This window comes from Odontesthes bonariensis, chromosome 21 (assembly GCF_027942865.1).
Source record: "Odontesthes bonariensis isolate fOdoBon6 chromosome 21, fOdoBon6.hap1, whole genome shotgun sequence".
NCBI classification, from domain to species: domain Eukaryota; kingdom Metazoa; phylum Chordata; class Actinopteri; order Atheriniformes; family Atherinopsidae; genus Odontesthes; species Odontesthes bonariensis.
In genome coordinates, this window is record NC_134526.1 from 22,288,734 (window position 1) to 22,309,766 (window position 21,033).

The following is a 21,033-nucleotide window of genomic DNA, read 5'->3' on the forward strand; positions in this document are numbered from 1 at the left end:
CAGCGTTGGCCCCCTTATAGACAAAAGCTTTTTAAAGTACACCTCCTGGTATGCTTCAGTCGATCTGCTTGATAAGATAAATGGCAGCCAAATCGAAAGAGGGAGAGCAAACAAGCCCCATCAGATAAGAGAATCACACCACAGAAAGGAATTAACAGAGGTCCCCACAAGGATTTGTTTTAGTTTTCCCATTTTATTCGATCCGTTCACAGCTCGACTTCTTTCTTCTTTTGGTATTCTGTTTTTTGTTTAATAACAGCTTGTTACCAGAGGAAAAGATGGATGGATGGTCTGATAGATGGACGGGATGATGGTGTGATAGAGGACAAAGGAGAAGAGGTGCAGGAGAGGGGGGGGGGCAAACGGGGCAAAACTGAGATCAACAGAAAGAAGAACAGAAAAAGAGGGGGAAAATGCAGTAAAGTGAAAGAAAGAACCGGCGAAGAGAAACAAAGACATGAGAACAGACGGTCATTTCAGAAATACAGAGGAAAATCCAATCTTTAAATATCTACTATATGCTTTAAAATGTGAGATTCTTTCCTGGAGGCATAATCTATATCTATACATAAACACAAACAAGAGCAGTTTGTATAAAAAGAACGAAATCAAAAGGGTAAACATTGCTTTGGGGGAATTTGGGGGAGGTGAGGGGGGGGGGCGGCGTAACAGCCTACTTCACTGCAGCATTGCATTTGGTGAAGGCAGCAGTGAGGGAGAGGTGGAGGACAGGAGTGAACGTGGCAGGAATCGGCTTTCGTCTGGTGAGAGGGGAGCTGGGGTGAGGCGGTGAGGCGTAGGTGCTCGCATGGTGGGGGAGGTGGGGGAGTCAGAATGCGCCTATGGGTGGGAGGTGATCCTTCAGTGTGATAGGCGACTCCTTATTCTTTAACAAGGGCAGCGAATTCTGAAAAAGAGGAGGGAGAAACAAAAGCCATCAGGATCTGTGAGCCATTTTCTCACGACGTTTCAGTTCGACTGACCGTGGGGCAGCTGCATGCTCTTTAGTTTTTGTGACACGAGAAGCTAATAAAAGTAATCTGCCTCTGTCACTTCATGTGTTATTTCTACATCTGTGTTCATCTGAAGTGGCCTTCAGACATTCCCAGCACTGGAATAAGATGTTTGAGTTTACCGTCGACTCCAATTTTGCCGTCTCCGTCCTTGTCAGCTGCTCTTAGAAATTCTTTGGTTTCTTTGTCTGTCAGGTCTCGGCCATCCTTGGCAAAACCCTTCAGGACAAATCTAGGCGGAGAGGAAAGAAAGCAGATTATGCCAAGGAAAATATGCTTTGCTTTTGAATGTGCCATTGTGGGAAACTGGGGGTTTTAATAGTCAGGTTTCCATTTACCAGAGAGGCAAATCTGAGGCAGTCATTTGAAAAGCCCCAAAAAAGAACTCTAAATCAGACAGGTTTCCTTTTACGGGTTTGAAGCAAATCAATTAGGCTGCGTTGTGTCTGCAAAGGATGAGCACCCTATCTGGGAAGATGCCAGTCAGTCAGCCACGTTTTCTAAAAAATTCTTTCATTCTCATCTTTCACCCTTTCCATTCAGCTTTTCTCCATCACATCTTCTTCAAATTCAAAGTGCATAAAATTCAAGACGTAAAACGGCAATGAAAACCCGACTGTTGCATGCGTTTCATCTACGCGTGCGCGCGTTTGCCTCACTTGAGCTCTTCTTCCTCGATGTAGCCACTGTTGTCGGCGTCCAGCACCAAGAAGACTTTCTTCACTTCATCAGTGGCCTTGGAGTTCAGACCCACCATCTCGAAGAACTTCTTATAGTCAAAAGAGTCAGCAACTGAACACACATACAGTCAGACAAAGACAGATAGAGCCACAACGTCAGTGCTTTGGTCCTAAACTTTAGCCTTTAGCCTCCTCTGACGTCTGCAGGCACTTGATGAAATTAGACCCCTTAGAATGGGCATCAAATCCCAACAAGCAATTGTGTGAACATGCGTGAGTGTGCATGTTCACTGTCAGGCATTAAATGACTAAATATGTCAAGAAGTTGCCTCAAACTCAAAAGTCGCAGAATGTTTCTTGTTCTTAGTTCATTTGAGTAATTAAGCCCAAAGAAAAAATGCTTTTTTTTTTTTTGATGAGGAACTATTCAAACACTGAGACGGGTACAAACTGAAAGCATTTGTTTAGAAAGTGACATCATTATTAGATCATGGAGCTACCTCAGCTTAAGGTGTCCGGTACATCATGTTTCCTCAGCACCTGAACCCTCTTTTTTTATGTCCTTTTCTCTTTTTATTATCTATTTTAAAAAGGTCAAATGTAGGATTGGTCCCTCCGGGAAGCTACACAACTGAAGTTTCTAACATATAAATGGCCAATGTTGTGAGAGGGCTGTGAAAGTGAAAAATAAACCACTAAAAAACAAAAATAGGGTTGGAAAAAGACACAAAAGTGGCCTGTATGGAGCACAAGTCCACAAGTCCTTCTGTCGACCCTTCATGCTCAAACCTGAATGGCTCAGAAGAAAGCTGGCAGTGGGAAAATTATGATGGAATTAAAGAATAATAGGGGGGAGATAGATAGTCTTTTGTCTTTATCTTCCCACACTTATGGATCTATTTCGGCGTGTATATGGCCTCATTTATTTACCTATTCTTTTTCATCATTCATTTCTCATTCTGTAGTTTGACGCCCAACTCAGAAATGACAGAGCTTTTTAATTTCATTCAGCTCTCATTTGCACTTCGGCATCTTCACAGTGACAAGAAGCTGTCTGAATAAAGCTCTTGGGAGCCACTTCATTCACTTCAGAAAAGACATATATGTCACATATTAGCTTCACAATAATGGCTCCAAAACTGTAACATAATCGTGTTTTCATGGCTGCAGTGGATGTAAGCACTGCTTAAATCATCCACATCACCCCAAATTGAGGAAACCGCTTATATTTCATCTTCTAGGATTGGTGCTCCACGAGAACTTGTGTGATATCTATCAGAGGGTGCGTGCTTTTACCTGCAAAGGCATCGAGAGCTTTCTTGATGTCATCAGCGTTGAGGATGCTGCTCATTGCCATCTCAGCTGGAGGAGACGACGGGGGGGGGGGGGGGGGGGGGGGGGGGGAGGAATAAGAGAAACAGAGGGGACAAGGTTAGAAACAAGGTTGCGGGAGAGCAGAGAGAGAACTCGGAGACATTCTCGTATTACACTGGTGACACGCTGGAAATGGAGCAGGAAATCAGGGCATGCGAGAGAGAGGTGATGAGTGACAGAGTGAATTAGTGACAGTTATAAAGAAGACGTCAAAGGAGCTGTAACGGGGTGGCGTTGAGAGCTGAGGGTTCAGCAGGGGTCCTTGAAATGACGAAGTTGAAAAAATAAAGTGACGAGACAAGGGAAGGACTGATAGACAGTAAGCAGTGGGGTTTCCATACCACTTGTGTGATATTGTTAAGCTCTGTGAGGCACAGGAGTTAGGAGGCCATCTGAGTATTCTGTGTCTAAAACACAGCAGGAGGATCCAGTTGGTCAGCCGGCGTCCACAGACACAGTCTCCTCGTACCTCTCTATGAAAGGTGAGCCTGAGACTTGGCTTTATACTGTGTGACTGAACCTGATCGCTGCTCATGAAGTTGTCCCTTTCCCCTCTGACGTTTGAGTGTTGCCCTTTTTTCATCGGTTCATGTTGCAAACACACGTACGTGATACTGAGAGGCAGTGAGTGGCAGGTGGAGTGGTTTGGTTTTACCTTGTGTGTAAGCAAACCTCAAAGGATTTAGTGTAGGAGACACGTTAGGCTCAAGGTTTTCAGGTTTGAAAGCGTTGGGTGCACGTCGCCAGCTCACAACGGATTATCAACTGACTAACATTTGAGATTTACTGCATATGAGTATTTCTAAAGAGGCTGCTTAAAGACAGCCTGGCCTTATGAAACAATAGGCCCCTTTTACCCTGACCCTTATACCCCCCCTCAGCAGGCTCCGCATGTTATTTTCTCACCTTCTTTCAGTTTGAATGGCCATAATAATGGTTAGAAATGTTTTATAAAAAGAAATAATACCATTAGCTAAACTGCACAGGGCGTATTTTCAGCATGCATGCCATCTTAACCCCTTCCCATTTCATTCTATCTATGACATACCCGATTTCATTTAAAGCTGTTCTGGAACCATATGGAGGAAATGCTTGATTTTGGTCTCGTTTTAAGGCTAACGCTAAACTCCTTTGTCCAACTTGTCAGAATCACTCCAAGCGTTACTAAGACTGAGTAACAAATGTTTGAAGACGCTCTAAGCTATTAATGACAAAGAACGATCCGACCATGGCCCGATGACTTAAACATCCCAAATTTGACAGCAATTTGACGTAAAAGGACATGTAAGAAGAGGAGGGACATGGATCAAAATGGGGACGTCAAGGATAGTGACAAGAAATCACAAGTGTCACTAATGTTCACACGCCATACTTGTAAAAATACGGGAAATATCAGGCAAAGCTGCTTGCTCATTTGAAATTACACAACAGCAATCTGAGGGAATATGTTCAAGGGTTAAAAGTCGTCAGGATCCTTGTTAATAACAAAAGACCAGTTTGTCGGATAAATATCAATCAGGAATGCATCCTGGGAAATCTTGACAACACGACGGCACTCAGTCAAATGTCCATGTATTACCAAAGTTATTACACTGAAAAAAACAACTCATAAGATTTACTTAAAAAACCCTTTGTAAGTATTTGCACTCAAATGATTAATCAATCAATCAATCAATCAAATTTAATTTATATAGCCCTTTACAATCACCAACTGGTACTCAAAGTGCTTTACAACAGGATAAAAAACAACAATACGTAAAACAAAACATAAAACACGATGCAAAAATGGTAGAAGTGCTAAAAGTGCTAAAAGTGATGCAGGGCATTAAAAGCCTTCCACAAGTGCAATAAAAATTAATTGAATAAAATTTGTATAAAATTAAGATAATTAGAGCGGAAAGAATGAGCATAGTGGCCCTAATCAGAGTTGGAACGCCAGTCTAAAAAGGTGGGTCTTAAGCTTCGATTTAAAAAGGCCGAGATCAGTGATGGTGCGGATATCAGGGGGCAGTTTGTTCCACAGTCTAGGAGCAGCAATGGCAAAGGAACGATCACCCCACGATTAAAGTAATATTTAATGCTGCAATATCAAGTAACACTCACTTGCCAGTATCAAGTCAATTTTACTTACCATAAAACAAAACGGTTTTGAAGATATTAAGTAACATTTACTTAATTACATCTAAGTTTTAAGTTGTATTTATTTAAACAAATTAAGTAAACTCTACTTGTTTTTCATAGGCAGGAACATCATTTTACTCAAAATTTTAAGTAAATTTTATATATCTGTAGTATTTGCTGTTATGAAGTAACTTAGTAGATTTTAACGATACACTTTCAGAGTAAAGTTTATGCAGTATTTCTAGGTTTATGTACATACAACTATTAAACATTTAAATTTTATGAGGAAACCTAAGTAAAACTTATTCTTCCCCCATAATTCATGTATTACGTTAATAAAATGTTTAATTTTACTTAAGAAACTCTAGTTCTTACTGAATCTTAAAAATACAAGGTAGAACTTATGACAGTTACTCTAATAGAGTTTACTTCACCAAAAAGTCACTTTTTTCAGTGTACACGCACAGGAGCTCAAGAACTACTAAATGCAACACTTACTGAATGTGAAGGAAAGGAATATTTATCAGCTGTAAATATATTTTTCTGTGAAACAATGTGCGAACCAAACTTTAGAGAAGTGGCCTGGGATCGAAGATTGCTCAGATGTCGTACAGAACAACACTCACTGGGGTTACATGGCACTGAAAGGATCGGATTATTGGCTAAATTACAATAAGACTGAGTTGCTCTTTATTTGAGCAAGGGTAATTATCCTTGGATATATGGCGGTGAATGAATCGAATCAGAGGCACAAAGCATGACATACTTCCGGTTGACCGCTTCACCACCAACAACAATAACAAGAAACTCAGGCATTTGAGAAAATGGCGAACGAAGAGCAAAATGAAGGTACGTCTCTACATTTTGTTTGTGATGAGCTGCTTGTTGCACAAACGCGATGCACAACGGCACATTCTGCATCGCATTGTTTGTTTCTTTCCGATGGCAACAGTAATATCGTCTCTTCCGACTTCCGGTTCCCGACCCCGGGAAAAAATCTCGAGCATGCGCAGAACGCAAAGTCTAATTCAGCACGTGCTTCACCGTCTACATGCACGTTTAATTTGACTTTCAACCGAGTTATCTCGGGGTTTTAATCCGATCCGATCCAATTTCTTGTCCGATTAAGGCGTCTACATGAACTTAATAACTCAGTTTTATTGTAATTTAGCCAATTATCCTATCCTTTCAGTGCCATGTAAACCCCACTGACTGTGGACTACCTAATGATACCGTTAAACAATGAAATCTGCCAAGAAACCTGTGATGCCAATACGGAACAAATGTCTCTCAAAAAAAGTGTCCAGGACGACCCCAAAGGCATCGTCTTTGTACCCTCGTCCTCCTCACTGTGTTCTTTCTGCGTGGCTCATAGTGCTGAGCTGGCCCATATCATCTGCCCTTCTCAGGATCTGAAATACAGTCTGAGCTGCTGTACATTTCCCCTCGGTTGAAGATTGCACAAGCTACAGTGTCTGCTGCATCATGCCTCCGTCAGGAAAAAAAAATTGGTGGTGTCATTGCCTTTGTTTGGCTGCAATCGACAATAATATCCACATTAGGAGTCGTGGTTATTATTCTGGATTCCACCCTTGAATCAATAGAAACACAAAGGCAGAAGAAACAGCCACACGCATGAATACGTCCACACTTCTAACTATAGATAACAGAAAACAGATCTTCCGATGTTTCAGAATCAAACTACAAACAGATTAGTGAAGTCTGATCTACCATTTGAAGTCGTTCATAGATCGTTTCCATTGGTGTCACACTTGGCTACAGTGATGTATGAGCTTCTGGGGAGGCGTGGTGTTATCTACTCCAGTAACACACTGCTGCACACACCAATCAATACTGAACTGTACTTAAATTGTGTGGCCACACATTCCAATCTTTTATCACAATGAAAGCCCACCCCCCCTCCTCTGACCTTTAGCACAAAGGTGTCCACGGGAACAGAAACAAACAAACAATTCAACGCGAAATGAGGAGGATAAGACTGATTTACTGAGGCTTCGCAGTCAGTGTGCTGCTATTCGAGCTGGATGAGGTAAGACGCATTGATTCAATTTAAAGGAAAGCAGAGCGATCGTTGTCGTGTTGATGTTTCGTCTCTGGGATTAATCACCGACTACAAGCAGACATACTGAGGCTTTGCAGCAGAATGCCATGCAATTTAATTTGAGTCATGTAATCCTGTAAAAAAAAAAATTTAAATTAAAAAAAAAGACCAAGTAGACGTTTCTACAGTACACTTGCTGGCTTTCTTGCAGAGAGATAGATGAGAATACGATGCCACCTGTCATGCTTGGACTGTGATGCTGATGCTGGAGCCAGCACCTGTTTAACTCAGCCTGGAATAGAAAAGTGATTAAAAAAAAAAAAAATAGGTCTTAGGGCTAGTAAAATGTAAATAAAAAAGCAAATAAAAGTCATACAAACCACTACGTTAAAGAAAACTGAACCCCGTTATTTTAAAGTTTCTTCGTCTCTGTCATTCTCCCCCCAGGTTCACAGCCCACCTGCTCCACATCTCCAGCTCTCCCTGATACCTGAGAGGTCTGGATCATTTCACCTCTTCACTCATGATACATTGGAGTTTAACCACCAAATCAGAATTTCTTTGACGTGTTTTGCTCACATCTCCTCACTGAAATAGCTATGCTTCTACAGGAACGTGTTCCATTCCTGTCCAAGCTTGCTGATGAGCTTTTGACCAGCTGGATTCACCTGCCTCTCAGGTCATGGGGATTTTTCTTTGTGTGGGTGTACAGATTATTTAAAAAAAAAAAAAAACTATGGTCAGTCTTGATTTTGTCATGATCTCTGTTGTAGATGCGTTTCAAGCTTATAGTAATTAATGGATGCATGTACATCCGAGGAGCAAAACTGTCCCAAAACTGTAATAAATGTCTTTAAAGAACAGTTTATCATTTTTCAATTCTCGTTGACACGAAAGAATCCAAAAAAGAATTAAATGTTTCAGAGCTCAGAGTTGAGCTCGCTTAGTCTGTGTCAGTAGCTGAAGTTGCTTGTATTGTTAGGTTGGTGTTAAAATATGCTGAGAAAGGACCAGGTGCCCATTCCATTCTGTCCAACGGATGGTTTGATGTTACAGAGAGAGTAACTGAATGGTCCGACATACGTGTCACTGAGAAGCCAAGAGCTTATACGAAGGAAAATATGCGAGTAAACGAATCCCTGTAGGTAATAATGTTCTTTGTGTACTTGCAAGAGATGAAGTCTAATGACATGAAATTAGAGTTTTGCTTTTTGAGACGTGCAGTAGGCACCGGAGAGACTTTGCTGCCTTTGGGACTCGGAGGACCTCCTTTTGCTCTTTTACTGGCCTGGATCTACGATGTTCTGGATCTACGAAGGACCTGTGGTCCCTCTGAATATTGAATCATTTCCGTCCATCTTTTTTTGGCAGCTGGTGCAATTAACTGCCTTGAGTAGTTGAAAAAGGGCAGCACGCCAGGGATTGTAGGAAGGTGCTGATCACTGGGAGAAGTGTCTCCATGTGACATGAGGGCCAAAAGGATTGGAGGAGTAAAGTGGAATACATATTGATTGATTGAACTTTATCGTCATTAGACAAGTATAAATACAAGGTAGCGAAATACAGTTTGGCATCTAATCAGAAGTGCAAAAATGCAGCATATAGAGTATGTACAATATGTAAGTAAGAGCAGTTATGTGCAGATAAGGGCAATATAGAGATGTGGGAATAGTTTAGCAAAAGAAACATTCCTTGACCGGGAATCGCACCCGGGCCGCGGCAGTGAGAGCGCCGAATCCTAACCACTAGACCACCAGGGAAAGCAGTGGTCTGGATGGAGAGTGTGAAACTCTTATGTAATCATTTTCGACAGTTGACTGCTGTGTCATCTCAGATTACAAGCTTGTCTCTGACAAGACGTCTGTGATGGAACTGCACAGAAATCCATCTGTGTTTACTTCCTGTTTTATTTTGAAGACTCCTCCACTAGCGTGTCATGTTTTATTTCCTGCGCTCGTGGTTGCTTTGTTGTTGTTTTTCCTCCTTGTATGATCACCTCATTATGATCACCTTTATCCTGTTCCCCCGTTAGTTCTCGGTGTATTTACAGACCTGACCTGCCCTTTGTAAAGGCCACTGTCTGTTTTCCCAGGCTGTTTGCCCACCTGTGTTCTCAACATCTGTTCAACTCCTTGGACAATTTTTAGGTGATTTGTCTTTTTTGAACCCACCTCTGACTTCAGCAGATGCAATATGAGCACCAGTTAGCTTTTGGTCTGCACAGCCGGTGTAACGCATCGTCTGAATGTTGCTTCTGTCTTGCCTTTATCTTTGCCACATCTGACGTTTAAGCCTGAATCGTGCTGGTCTTCAAAGCTCATCCCTGAGGGTGTGCTATCTGCTTCCTGTTTATCTCGCAGAGAATCAACATTTGCATCCTGAGGCAAAATGCTGCTGTAAGACAATGCAATGAGAGCTCGTTTTTTTTTGTTGGGTGAAAGCAGCCATGTCCATGCATAAAATCCAGAGCAGATTTGCATTTTCATGTGGCTGTACATTAAACCGAAGCGACCTGGGAGTCCTTTGAAGTTTGATGTTTCCCTCGTGGGAAGTTCTACGATCCTAACACTCGGGCTAGGTGTGGGAAACCTAACCATGCTGCACAGCTGCCAGCCCCCCAGCCTACTGTAACAGCTGCACGAGTGTGTGAATATGTGTGTGTAAGAGGATTTATATAGACTAGACCGAAGGGATGGGAGGCTCAGGGAGGAATATACTTGCATTTCAAGAAACCCGAGCCCTGTATGCTCATTTGTGTGTACGTTTGTGAGGGAGTATGTAAAATGCAGGGGGAATGTGAGTGTGTGTTACAGATGCACGTGGAGCAAGGAAAGGTTGAGGTGAATGTGAGACATACAATACAGCAGAGGAATATGCCACTTCAGCTTGGTAGCTGTGCAAACTGGAAATAGCACAAGACATAAATGAGCTTTGATGATACTGTGTTCAGAGGGCGGTTATTTTCTCTTTATGCCACCATGTCAGTTTGCAGCACTGAGCCATTAAACGATGAGCATTGTTTTTGTGGAATTACTGTTATTATGTGCCTTATTCGCCGTTTGGGCTTTATGCTGTTTGAACCTTCAGCTGAGGCCACGAATATTACGGTTTCCTTTGTTTTGAATGACTTCTTTTCTTTATGAGTTTTATAAGTATATGGTTGTTCTGTAACCATAAAAAAAATGTATTACAATCTACAGATACATGACGATGTCCGATCTCAATTCCTCACCTTGGCACCACCTCGGCACTTTTGAAAGGGTGACCTTTTTCTTTTGGGGTTCAAGCACTTGTGGTAAGTCATACATTTGGCCCCTAAAGTCCCGGTTGAGAGAACAGATGACCGCTACTTCTTGATCTCCAAAAGAAGAGGGGCACCTTATCCCTGCAAAAATGGTGGGTGGAGGGCCAACAAAGTCATACTTGGACACTGACAGTGCATCTTAAAAATCTCCCAGCTTCTGTAGCTGGCTTACTAATGTGGAGGGCATTTATAGAATCAAAGAGAGACCCAAGTGATTTTCTCCTTCTGTGAGCGCTTCTTATCCGAATGGCCACTGATCTGCATAATTGATCATTAAATTAAGGTCAATGGTTAAACGAGAACAGTTATCTTTTGAGTGTGCCTTACTGTCGATTCACAGAAGCTGTTGATGGTAATCATTCAAATGCAGAAACAAACTTGTGCGTATGCATGCGTATGCATGAGAGTGGGCTTGATAAATTAAGTGCATCAGCCTGGGGGATCATCTGACTGTTATCGCCACCGTCCACTGTTTAATCCGCTGGCCGATATACGACAAGGAAACAGGCATGCCAGCAGCAGTAGTCTAGTTTTTTCTGTGGTGTGTGTGTCCACTATGAGTCTACAGACAGATGTAAGCAACAAACAAATCTTCCGGTCCTTTAATTTCTTGACAAAAGCCTGATTACATTAATTGTTGGTAGACCTTATTAATCAAACCTACTATCGACTCTGTTATACTCAAATTAAATGCCATGTTTTTGAGGACATTTTAAATTACACTAGATGTAAAATTGAAAATCGAAGTGAGATAACATATGTGAAAGGAGTCAATTACAGTACCGTGAAAAAGTCTTGATCCACACCTCAATTCATTATGTTTTGCTGCCGAGAAGCCCGACTTTCCTTTAATCTATTAGAGTGGTCTGAAGCAATAGTTCTTCAGGGTTTCTGAAGGTCTTTCAGGTATTTTGTCATCGGCTGCTTTTCCTAAATTGCATCTTTTGGCACTTTGCTACGAGCAGCCTGTTGCAATGACAAACAATTTGTTCCCAGTTCTTTAGTTGCCCCTTTGAATATTACCAACGCTAACACAGTTTGACATAAAATTGTATTTTTGCACCTGCAAGTGGATTCCCAAAGAACTGTTGGCCAAAAGCTTGGCATTTCTTGGCATGGTGTGATTTGAGGAAACTGAACAAGGGGATGAAAAAAACGAGAGACAGGTCCTAAAAAACTATTAGCAACAAATAAACAGTATCTGAATGTGTTCTTCTTAGAAAACCAGAAAAAAAATCCAGTATTAACCTGACATACACTTAACCTTACAACACTAACGTTGGGTGTTTTTTACCTGCACATGTCCCAGGAACAGGTGGACCGAAGAACAAGTTCCCAGCTGCGTTATTTATTAGTCATTTTATGAATCTCATTAACGATTCCCTAATTTTTCACTTATTTTAGAGCCTTTTCATATGGTCCCGCCGTTGTACTTTTTTTTGTTCGTTTGTTTTATGAGGCGTTGTATAGATGGGAATAAAAGAAGAGTACTTCAATTTGCCATGTATTGTTGTGTTTTAATATATTTTGATGAGAAGTATTTTTTGGGGGGGTATATTATATTGGGTAAAATGCATATAACATTGGTACTGAAAGTCTGTGGACAGGTCTGATGGAGGGATCCTAAGACCCCCCTAAGACTGTACTCAACTTCCAGAAGTGCAGAATGTAAAAAAACATTTGGATACAATAAAGGATGCTGCTATTTGTTCAACAGAAAACGCACCGGTTGGGGTATTGTAGACAGTGTTTGAAGGCCCTGAATGAAGGACATTTGGTTAACCGGGGACATTTGCCTCCATACTGCATCTTGCGTACCCGTAGCATTCATTTCATTTGAAGCTCTAAAAGCAACATATGTGAAGTCGCCATCATAAACTACCAATCTACTTTTTTTTTTTTCTTTTTTTTTTAAAGTACAGTCCCAGCCAATGAGTTTAAGTATGTGTTGTCATGACATGTGGCTGGGCTATCCAAGTCTGTCCAAATCCAACACCCCATTTAAATGGTTAGGGTTGGGGTTAGGAACTATGGTTTAGTGGGTGAAACTCGTAAAGTAACATGGTAAACAATTTGGATGTGAACAAAATTGGACAGTCCAATTCCCTCATATGCAGGCAGCTGCTCTTTTTAGTGAATTCTAAAATAAGATCACTTATAGAGCGCATCCATCACCCAGGTTAGTCCTAGGTGTCGTATTTGGCAGTTCTGAAGAAGATCATCCAAGTCTCAACCAAATTTACAGATTTTGTCTTCGCCATGCTGCAACCCACAAATGGCGCTTTTCCACTAGCTCGCTTCGGCTTGGCGGGCTATTGCGTGTTTCCACTAGCACGCCGTACCTGCAACCGGCATGATTTTTCGTACCACCTCAGCCCTGGTTCCAAGCGGGCCGAAGCGTTACTAAAACGTGACGTCAGCTGACTGCCTTCCACTGATTGGCCGATGAGTGTCGTCACTGGAAGTGTCACAACGCTGATAATAAAAGCTAGCGTTAGCAACCGTTAGCTTACCTCCAAACGTCTTTTTGAAGCTTGTAACAAAACTCTCCGGTACTTTTCAATACTGTTTTGTCTGGCGGCCAGGAGTCTTCTCTGGCTCTCTTCTCTTGCCTTCTGTGCATCAAAAAGCCACAGGGTGAGCAGCAACACGCGCAGCCGTGTTACGACGAGGTGGGCGGGGTCGTCGTAGTGTAATGGAAGTGTAATGGAAACACAACCAAACCGAGCCGTGGCGAGCCGTGTAAAGCCGTGTAGAGGTAGTGGAAAAGCGCCAAAAGTGTCATGATATTTGGCTTGGTAGTTTTTGTATTGTCTTGCAAACAAAGCAAGACAAACTGAAAAAAGACAATGCTCTGCCTTGGCTCTCAGACTAGTGGAGGAATAAACAGGTTCAACAGAAATACTTTAATATCTTTATTTTATATAAAGCTCGCCATTTTAGTTTCAATCTGGTGAAAAAAAGCACAACTTCTTGAAAAAAACACCAGGTGGTGGCAGTACATAATATATCTAAAAGTAAGTCTTGGTAACACAAATACGTGGCTTAGGTATGGAAGGCAAGTGAATTCTCATTTTTTGGTGGACGTATAAGTTTATACCTATTGTAATCTATTTGCCTAGGATTTTGGGGACCAAAAATATGTGGTTAGCGATAGCATCATATGCTGTACTTCATGTTAGCACTGATAATGTTTTCCAGTTAGCACTACACATGGCATACATCTGAGACTGATGGGGACGTCATCTGTTTTGCAGGGTGTTGCACATATTGACCATTTGGCCAGATGCTCGTGATGGCACTACATCTTGAGGGGAACATTAATGTCATGCACAGTCTGAATTTATGATGCAATCCATCAAAATGCTGTAAAGAAATAAAGCAAAGAAACCAAAGACAGGAAAAATGTGAGAGACCACCAAAGCCATCAGGATTAATCCCCCGAGGAACACGAGTTCCTTTGATACAATTCAATGGCAATTCATCCAGTGATTATTGTGACATTACAATCAGTCCCTACAGCCACTCTGCTAGCATATTTGCATGACGCCATGGTAACGCGTTCTCACTTAACATTGAGTTGGCACTGCTCGGATTCATAATAACCTCTAATAAGAGAAGCATGCAGGCTCAGTTCACATTTACATAAAATATTACCAAACAAATTAAAGATGTAAATTCTATTTAATCTGCTATTAACAGCATCAGCGGCAAGAATATTTAAAGGCACTCACATTTCATTGCAACACTCAAGCAAATCATTTTGAGTCCTCATTCGATTAATGAGACTGCATCCACGAAAGTAAGTATCCACCCATGAATATTCATGTTCCACTGTATGAATGCATGCAACACTTTCTAATTCACTGGGATCAAACAAGGAAACATTGGTACCTGGATGTATTTCTTAAAAAAAAAAAAGGAACTACATGTCTTTAACGACAACAGCATTTTTACAAAGTTACATTCCCCTGGAGCTCAGAGGTGAGACTACTTTCAATTTAATTAGGTGTGATTAAAGTTTGTCCTTGAAAATATCACATGGGGGCAGCGAAATTACATCGTGCCTATTAATTTAGTTACAAACCGTTGTTATCTGAAAGTAATTACGTTGTTGATATACTGTGCCTGTATCTTAATCTAATCTGGTTCCAAAGAGGAAAATTTGCATTTCTTTACCCATCACTTTTCTATTAACTGAATCCATCACTTTAGTTTCTGACAACACTTCATGCATGTAAATGCCAACCCTGTGTGTGGTAACATTATCATGTTGAACTTCTTCTATGACAAATATGGTATCTGCTGCAGTTGATGCTACAAAGACAGTTGTCTTGTCCGTCTTTTTCTTTTATTGGAACAGAACATCACTCTCATAAAGCTTCTCTATCTTTCTTTCTTTTGTTTTTTTCTTACCTTGTCACTGGTTGTTTGGTGTTGAGGTGGGAGAGGCTCCAGATAGGTACAGCAGGGATGTCCAGTAACAGATCAGAGGCTTTGCTCTTTGCCATTTTATACATGTCCACTCCAACTATTTTAGGATGAAAAATGGGCTCCAAGTTGAGCGTGAGGTCAGGGATGTTATGATGGTGGGGTGGGCCGTATCGCTTTCAAAACGAGCTTATGCTAATCAGACATCACTATTAATAATCATTAATCTCCACCCCTCGTTCCAGCCAGGTTTCTTTTCTTATACTCGCCCTGTCTTGCCCCTCCCTACCTCTGAGGCTCCCTCATTGCAGATTTCTCCAGTAGTTTCTTCTCGCATGCGCCCATGGGACCTTGATCCGTCCTCTGATCCCCCCGCTTTTCTTCTCATTGCCTCTAAGACAGTGTTCTCTTAAACGTTTAATTTTCACTTTTAATTCTCATCCATCATTTTCTCCTCTTAATTCATTCTGCATCATCAGAGATGAATCGCAACATCTCCATAACCTAGTTTAAATTGTGGCAAAGATGGTAGGAAAGGTTACAAGTCAGTCACCTTTTTTAATTACTGTTGAGTTTTCTATCAAGCTTCTCCATCACATGACATATACACCTCTGATTTATGCATCTCAGTCTCTCATTATGTTGATGATCAGCGTGGCAAATCATCCTGTATATTCAAAGATCTTACGATGTGCAGGTGTATAGACCTCAACCTTCCACTATGCAGGTCCAGCTGTGACTTTGCAGAGAAAGAACCTGCAATGGGGCACCGCTGCAGTCCATCAACCCCCAACAATAAAACACCAAGGCACTGGCAGGCTATACATCTCAGTGGGACAGTGCAGCACACCCTGCCCAGGAATTCTCCCAAAGGCTTGCTTATAGATGTGACGTGATTTTAGATCACAGCCGACATCAGCTGTTCCCCCCCCTGGTATTAGCAAAGAGCCACTTGCATTAACCTTTGGGTAACTCTGCCGATTCAATGTCTACCTTCTATATGCTAAGTCATAAACAAGTTTTGTTGGGAGAGATGGATTTATGTGTAAAGCATGCAGTGTGAATGTGGACAGTGGGAAATGACGTTAGTGCATGTGATCCTAAATATACTTTATCAACTGCTTTAAAAGTACAATCTGACACTATTTATCTTTTTTTTCCCAATTCAGTCAGTGTTATTAGTAGTAGATTTCACTATTATTGCATTGCATGATTTTAATTTCCCCTTTCCTTTCAGTCCAAATAATTTTGCTGACATATGCCGACTTTATATGGGGCTTGTGAATTAGTATTATGACTTATTATGACAAAATGTTTGCCGTTTTACGTGCAAAGTTTGTTGACCCCGGGTTGGGTAAGCCATAAACCTAACCACTCACTCCAACAGTATGTATGATTAAATGCACGCCGAGCAAAGGTGAGAGGTTGATTCTGCCAGTTTAATTGGACCACTGTCCTTGTCCCACTACGTGTGGCATCCATGGAAGCAGAATGGAGATATTAAACCGGAGTATGTCCAACAGTGCATCACTGTGAACTGTGTAAAAGACTTTCAAGACATTCTGCTGCTTGTAACTTTTTCTATGGGAGGTTATTATACATGTAAGTCTAGTCTAAGTCACTGCACAGACGTGGTCTTTGATTGACTTGAATTGTGTTTTGTCAGATGACACTTTGGTTATAAAATCAGGATTTTATTAGAGCAGAGCGACAGTCTGGGAGTGCTTTAGGTGGCCACAAGTTGACACAAAGTCATAATGGGCTGATTTTAAATCACAATTTTTGACCCATTAAGCCATCTGAATGAAGAAACGACAGCTTCGCGGGGAATTTGGCAGTGCCCGATTTTACTTGCACTTAACTCTTTTTGAACTTTGTAGAATGAGTTGAGCACCAAGGCCCATTCAAGTCTGCTTGTGTATACAAGTAGTATGATTCAAACTCCAACAGTATTGTCTGGGTGTGTTAGTCTGAGTTTGATGTATCAGATCAGTGCTATTAATTATTGATTGATCTTGTATGATTTTGGTCAGACGAAAAAAAAAGTTTCTAGTCATATAAACATGCTCAGAATTTCACAGAGGCTAACAATTCAGAAAGCTAACAAGCAATTAATATATTGCAGGAAAGACACAATGAAAGCGCACCAAGAAACCATGAAGCTGAGAAGATTAGATCAATGCAATTAATTATCTGTGTCAGAGCCACTTTTATATGTGGGATAACTGAAGCAAATACTAATTCCCTACAGAATAGACGTCTTATTATTTGTCACCTAGCTGTATCAAACATTCTTCCTTCTCTTTATTCTTTCTTTTGTCCTTGGCGAAGCATTCCCCCTTGTATCGCTACGCCAGTTAATTAAAAAAAATTTAAACCGAGAGCCACAAAAGTCCTCCGGCATTGGGTGTCAACAGGCCAATATGAGAGGGACTGTGAGAAGTGAAAAGCTAAGCTCTAAATGAGTGGAGATGCATCACAAAAAAAGACAAAGCAAGCACTGATTAAAAGAAGAGCTCCGACCAAGCAAAGGAGAAAAGTTAGAAGGGATAGAAGAGACCAGTTATGTTCGAGATTGACAGTGGACCAAAGATGATGTTAAACGTAGGGATCAAAAGGTAAGTAGACTGAAATGAGGAGGACAAGTTTTGCTTACATTTGCCACATGTGTGTAGGTTTTATCCTAATATCTGAAGACTGCATTTGGAGAGAAAATAGAAATTTCTGTCCTTATACATCATGGCATTATCAACTCTTCCCAAGTGAACAGCTTCTATATTCAAGTCTCAGTTGTCACACTGCTGCCGGATTGGCTTAGCACCACCCTCTTTTGGCTTGTGTTTACATTTGGGACTCTCTTATCAAGGTTTGTTTGGGGTAGTTTCAAATCTATATGATATCGTGCAATAACTGGCCATAAAAGCAGAAAATTGCAACCTTTGAAGTTTGTTCAGTTACAACCGTTTCCTTCTGGGGGCTTCAAGCCATCAACAGATCTATAGTTAGTCAAGAAAGTTAGCTTTGCTTATTAGGAAATTCTCCTGAGACTATCCGAGTTCATTTGTTTTTCCGATCATGATCAAAAATGTACCGTATTGTGTTAAATTTTAAAACAGGCTAATTGTTTTTTGAAATATTTGTTCTTCTTTCTACTGTTTTTTCACAGTACACACAATCACTTCAAATTTCCCCAGCAAGGTTCGAGTTAAAACTCGAGGTTGCACCTCAGCTCAGAACAAAGGAAAATTATTCTTTGGATCTACTAAGTAGATACAATGAGGCAGATTTCCGTGGAGGAAGCGAGAGAGCAATGCTGATAAGAAAAGGGGGGGGGGGGGGGGGGGGGGGTGAAGATTCCTTTGAACCTGAGTCCAGGTAAGCCACCATAATGCAGACACATTGAGAAGCTCTTGGAGCACAAAGGGAGACAGAGATAAAAACAGCCAGTATGTGTCTATCCATCTGGGTTGATGCCCATGTAAATTTCAATAGCTGAAGTCCACATATGGATTCACTGGATGAGATAAATCTCAGATGTTCTGCAGTAATTACCTTGTTTATCTTGTCCACTTCTTCTGACTTCACAGATCTTTGTGTGTTTGAAGCCTTTGCACACTGCAGACTCTTTCCTGCTACTCTACATTCATGCATGCTGTAACTTATCTCTGTGAAGTCGTTTTCTTCACTGCCTCCCTTTGAGTCTTCATTACTCAAATAAAACAGAACAAGTTTGTAATTAAAAAAAAAAAGATTTGACAGAAAAAACAAATAGAGCCATTTTTTTTTTCAGATCAGCGTTGCCTTATAATCAGGCCAAGAAACTGATGATGAAAATAAGCCTTTTGGCTGAGTCGTTTTAACATGTAGCCTGTTAAAACGTTGATTGATGTACAAACCTAATTTCCAGGAGAGTAGGCAATTCTCTTTTAATCCAATAAAGAATAAAAGTCAAATGTGTAATTTGTTCATTTGTTTGAACCTGTGTCTAAAAGCCAAAGGACAGCCAAAAGCACATCATTTTCAGTGTCTTTGTTGACCAAAAACATCGTATTTGAAATATATATAAAACTCTAAAATTTGATGCCAGCACCACTTGGTGAGACGCTGATAAAGACAGTGACGTTGATATTAGATACAAGTGACAACATTCTCCAATCAGCAGATTAATTGGTGACAGGTGAGGATGTCAGTGAGCTCCGACAGAAATCGAATCACCCGATCATGTCGTACACCATTTGACATAACTTTAACAGCAATTTTTATTGCTCCATTCTTCAGTCAAAACGTGTATTTTTGCCGTCTCCTTCTTTCATAGTCGCAGAGCCGTCACTGCAATCAAGACGGATTAACAATTAAGTGTCAAGATTCACCTCTTTAGCAAACAAATCTTTTAGAAACACATTTTAATCCTACGTTTCATATTGTAAACCTTTTATTATTGAGTGCATGAAATAAAGAAAGAAAAAGGAAATCCACAACCAAGGAACTAAAAGTTTTTCCAATCCCTATACATATATCTATATATAAATATATAGATATATGTTTATATCTACCAGGTTACTTGGTCTTGATCTCATATTTCAAAGCATGTTGTGATCTGATGGGTGCGGATGACATTCAGCGCATGCCGTTCCACTGCCTGCTCTCCAGATTATATTCAGTGAGTATTTTTTTCCCCTCTGCGAGTGACAAAGAGGTTGAAGAATGCATCCCGGTATGCCTGACTTTGATATCTATTTGTCCTCGAGAGTGTCGTCATTCCTTTGAAAATCCTGCCCCAAAAGAATTCGTCTGTTAACGCTGACAAAGCCAACTTCACGTAATTCTGGAAATACTTAAAAGTTCTTGAGGATGCCCTTGACAACTGTCTGACTGCAGCATATCATCATTTTGTATGAGCATCTGATCTAGAAATTGTCCAATTTGGCCCGTCGGACGTATTTGGTTGCAGTCTGCAACTTTGCCACTAGATGTCAGTAATTCTTTCACACTACTCCTTGAACATGTAAGTAAATGACAGGTGACCATTTGGGCGTGCTCAAGAATGCCAATACTGACTTGAGAGAATTAGAGATTTAAACGATTATGGAATTATTGAATCAATTAATTACTCTTTAGTCACTAAAGTGTATTTAGTCACAATGAGTATTTGTAAAAGAGACAGCTCAAGAGCAAAAAGCAGTAACATGTCATTATATTTGTCCTTAATGTCACTATTGCATTATTCTGTCCCAGCAGTATTTTTTAGCGGTCTCTTTCACATTGAAATGATACTGAGAAAAAAAAAAACAGTGAGTGGACAAAAAGTGGCGAGGGAAACACCAAAAATAGAGACTGATGGGAAAGAAAGGGGCAGAAAAACTGAGAACGATAAGAAAGAAAGGTAGAAACGGTGTATGCATAACGGAGAAATGGGAGAACACAAGATACAGACCGACAGGGCGGAGTGACATCGGATCCGACAGAAAAAAATGAAATCGAGACAGCAGAGGAGTGATTAGCTCTTTAATAAAACATCCAATCTCATATCCTGTTTTCATATATTGTGCGTCTGTGTGCGCGTGATGCTTGAGAAAAATGATCCACCAAATGAATCATTATTTTTCCAGCTTAAATATCAAAGCCCTTTGGACAAATCCTTCTCGCATACAATATTAGGTTTTATCCTGGAAAGATAAAGTGCTTCACACGTCCGGCATGTTTTGACGCAAAGGAAGGCTTGCTGCAGGTTCTGTGGATATTGGACAGAACACATGATCCGTCAGGAGTGCAAAGATACCAGGAAACTCAGCGGATAGAAAAAAAAAAATGATGGACATGTCTGTGCATGCGTGGAGGGATGATGCACTGATATAACAGGATAACGCCATGGAGGGCAAAGAGAGGAGATACAAAACTGCTCTGCAGAAAAGCAGATTTTCTGCATGTGATTCAGTGAGGAAGATATCCGAGTTTGGTTTCAGAGATTGTCATCTATCCATCCCTGTGTCAGTCAGTTGATCTGGACTGTCTGGGTGATTTGATCTCCCAGGCCAGTGTTGTGCTACC

At 40.9% G+C, this 21,033-nt stretch overlaps 1 protein-coding gene across 3 annotated transcripts in view; it reads right to left on the reverse strand.

The window, feature by feature from the left end:
* Nucleotides 1–173: 173 nt before the first annotated feature.
* The window catches only part of pvalb6 (parvalbumin 6), a 51,219-nt gene continuing 30,359 nt past the window's right edge, over nt 174–21,033 (reverse strand). Inside the window, exons 1-5 of one of the 3 annotated variants that reach the window (XM_075454098.1) lie at nt 14,971–15,053; nt 2,990–3,055; nt 1,673–1,805; nt 1,136–1,245; nt 174–907 (exon numbers count right to left, since the gene is read on the reverse strand). In XM_075454098.1, coding sequence (XP_075310213.1) covers nt 882–907; nt 1,136–1,245; nt 1,673–1,805; nt 2,990–3,050 — 330 coding nt within the window. In that variant the 5' untranslated portion in view covers nt 3,051–3,055; nt 14,971–15,053 and the 3' untranslated portion in view covers nt 174–881. Of the gene's footprint in view, nt 908–1,135; nt 1,246–1,672; nt 1,806–2,989; nt 3,056–3,408; nt 3,512–14,970; nt 15,054–21,033 lie in introns of those variants that run through there. The other 2 variants (XM_075454100.1, XM_075454099.1) reach the window with 2 other exon arrangements.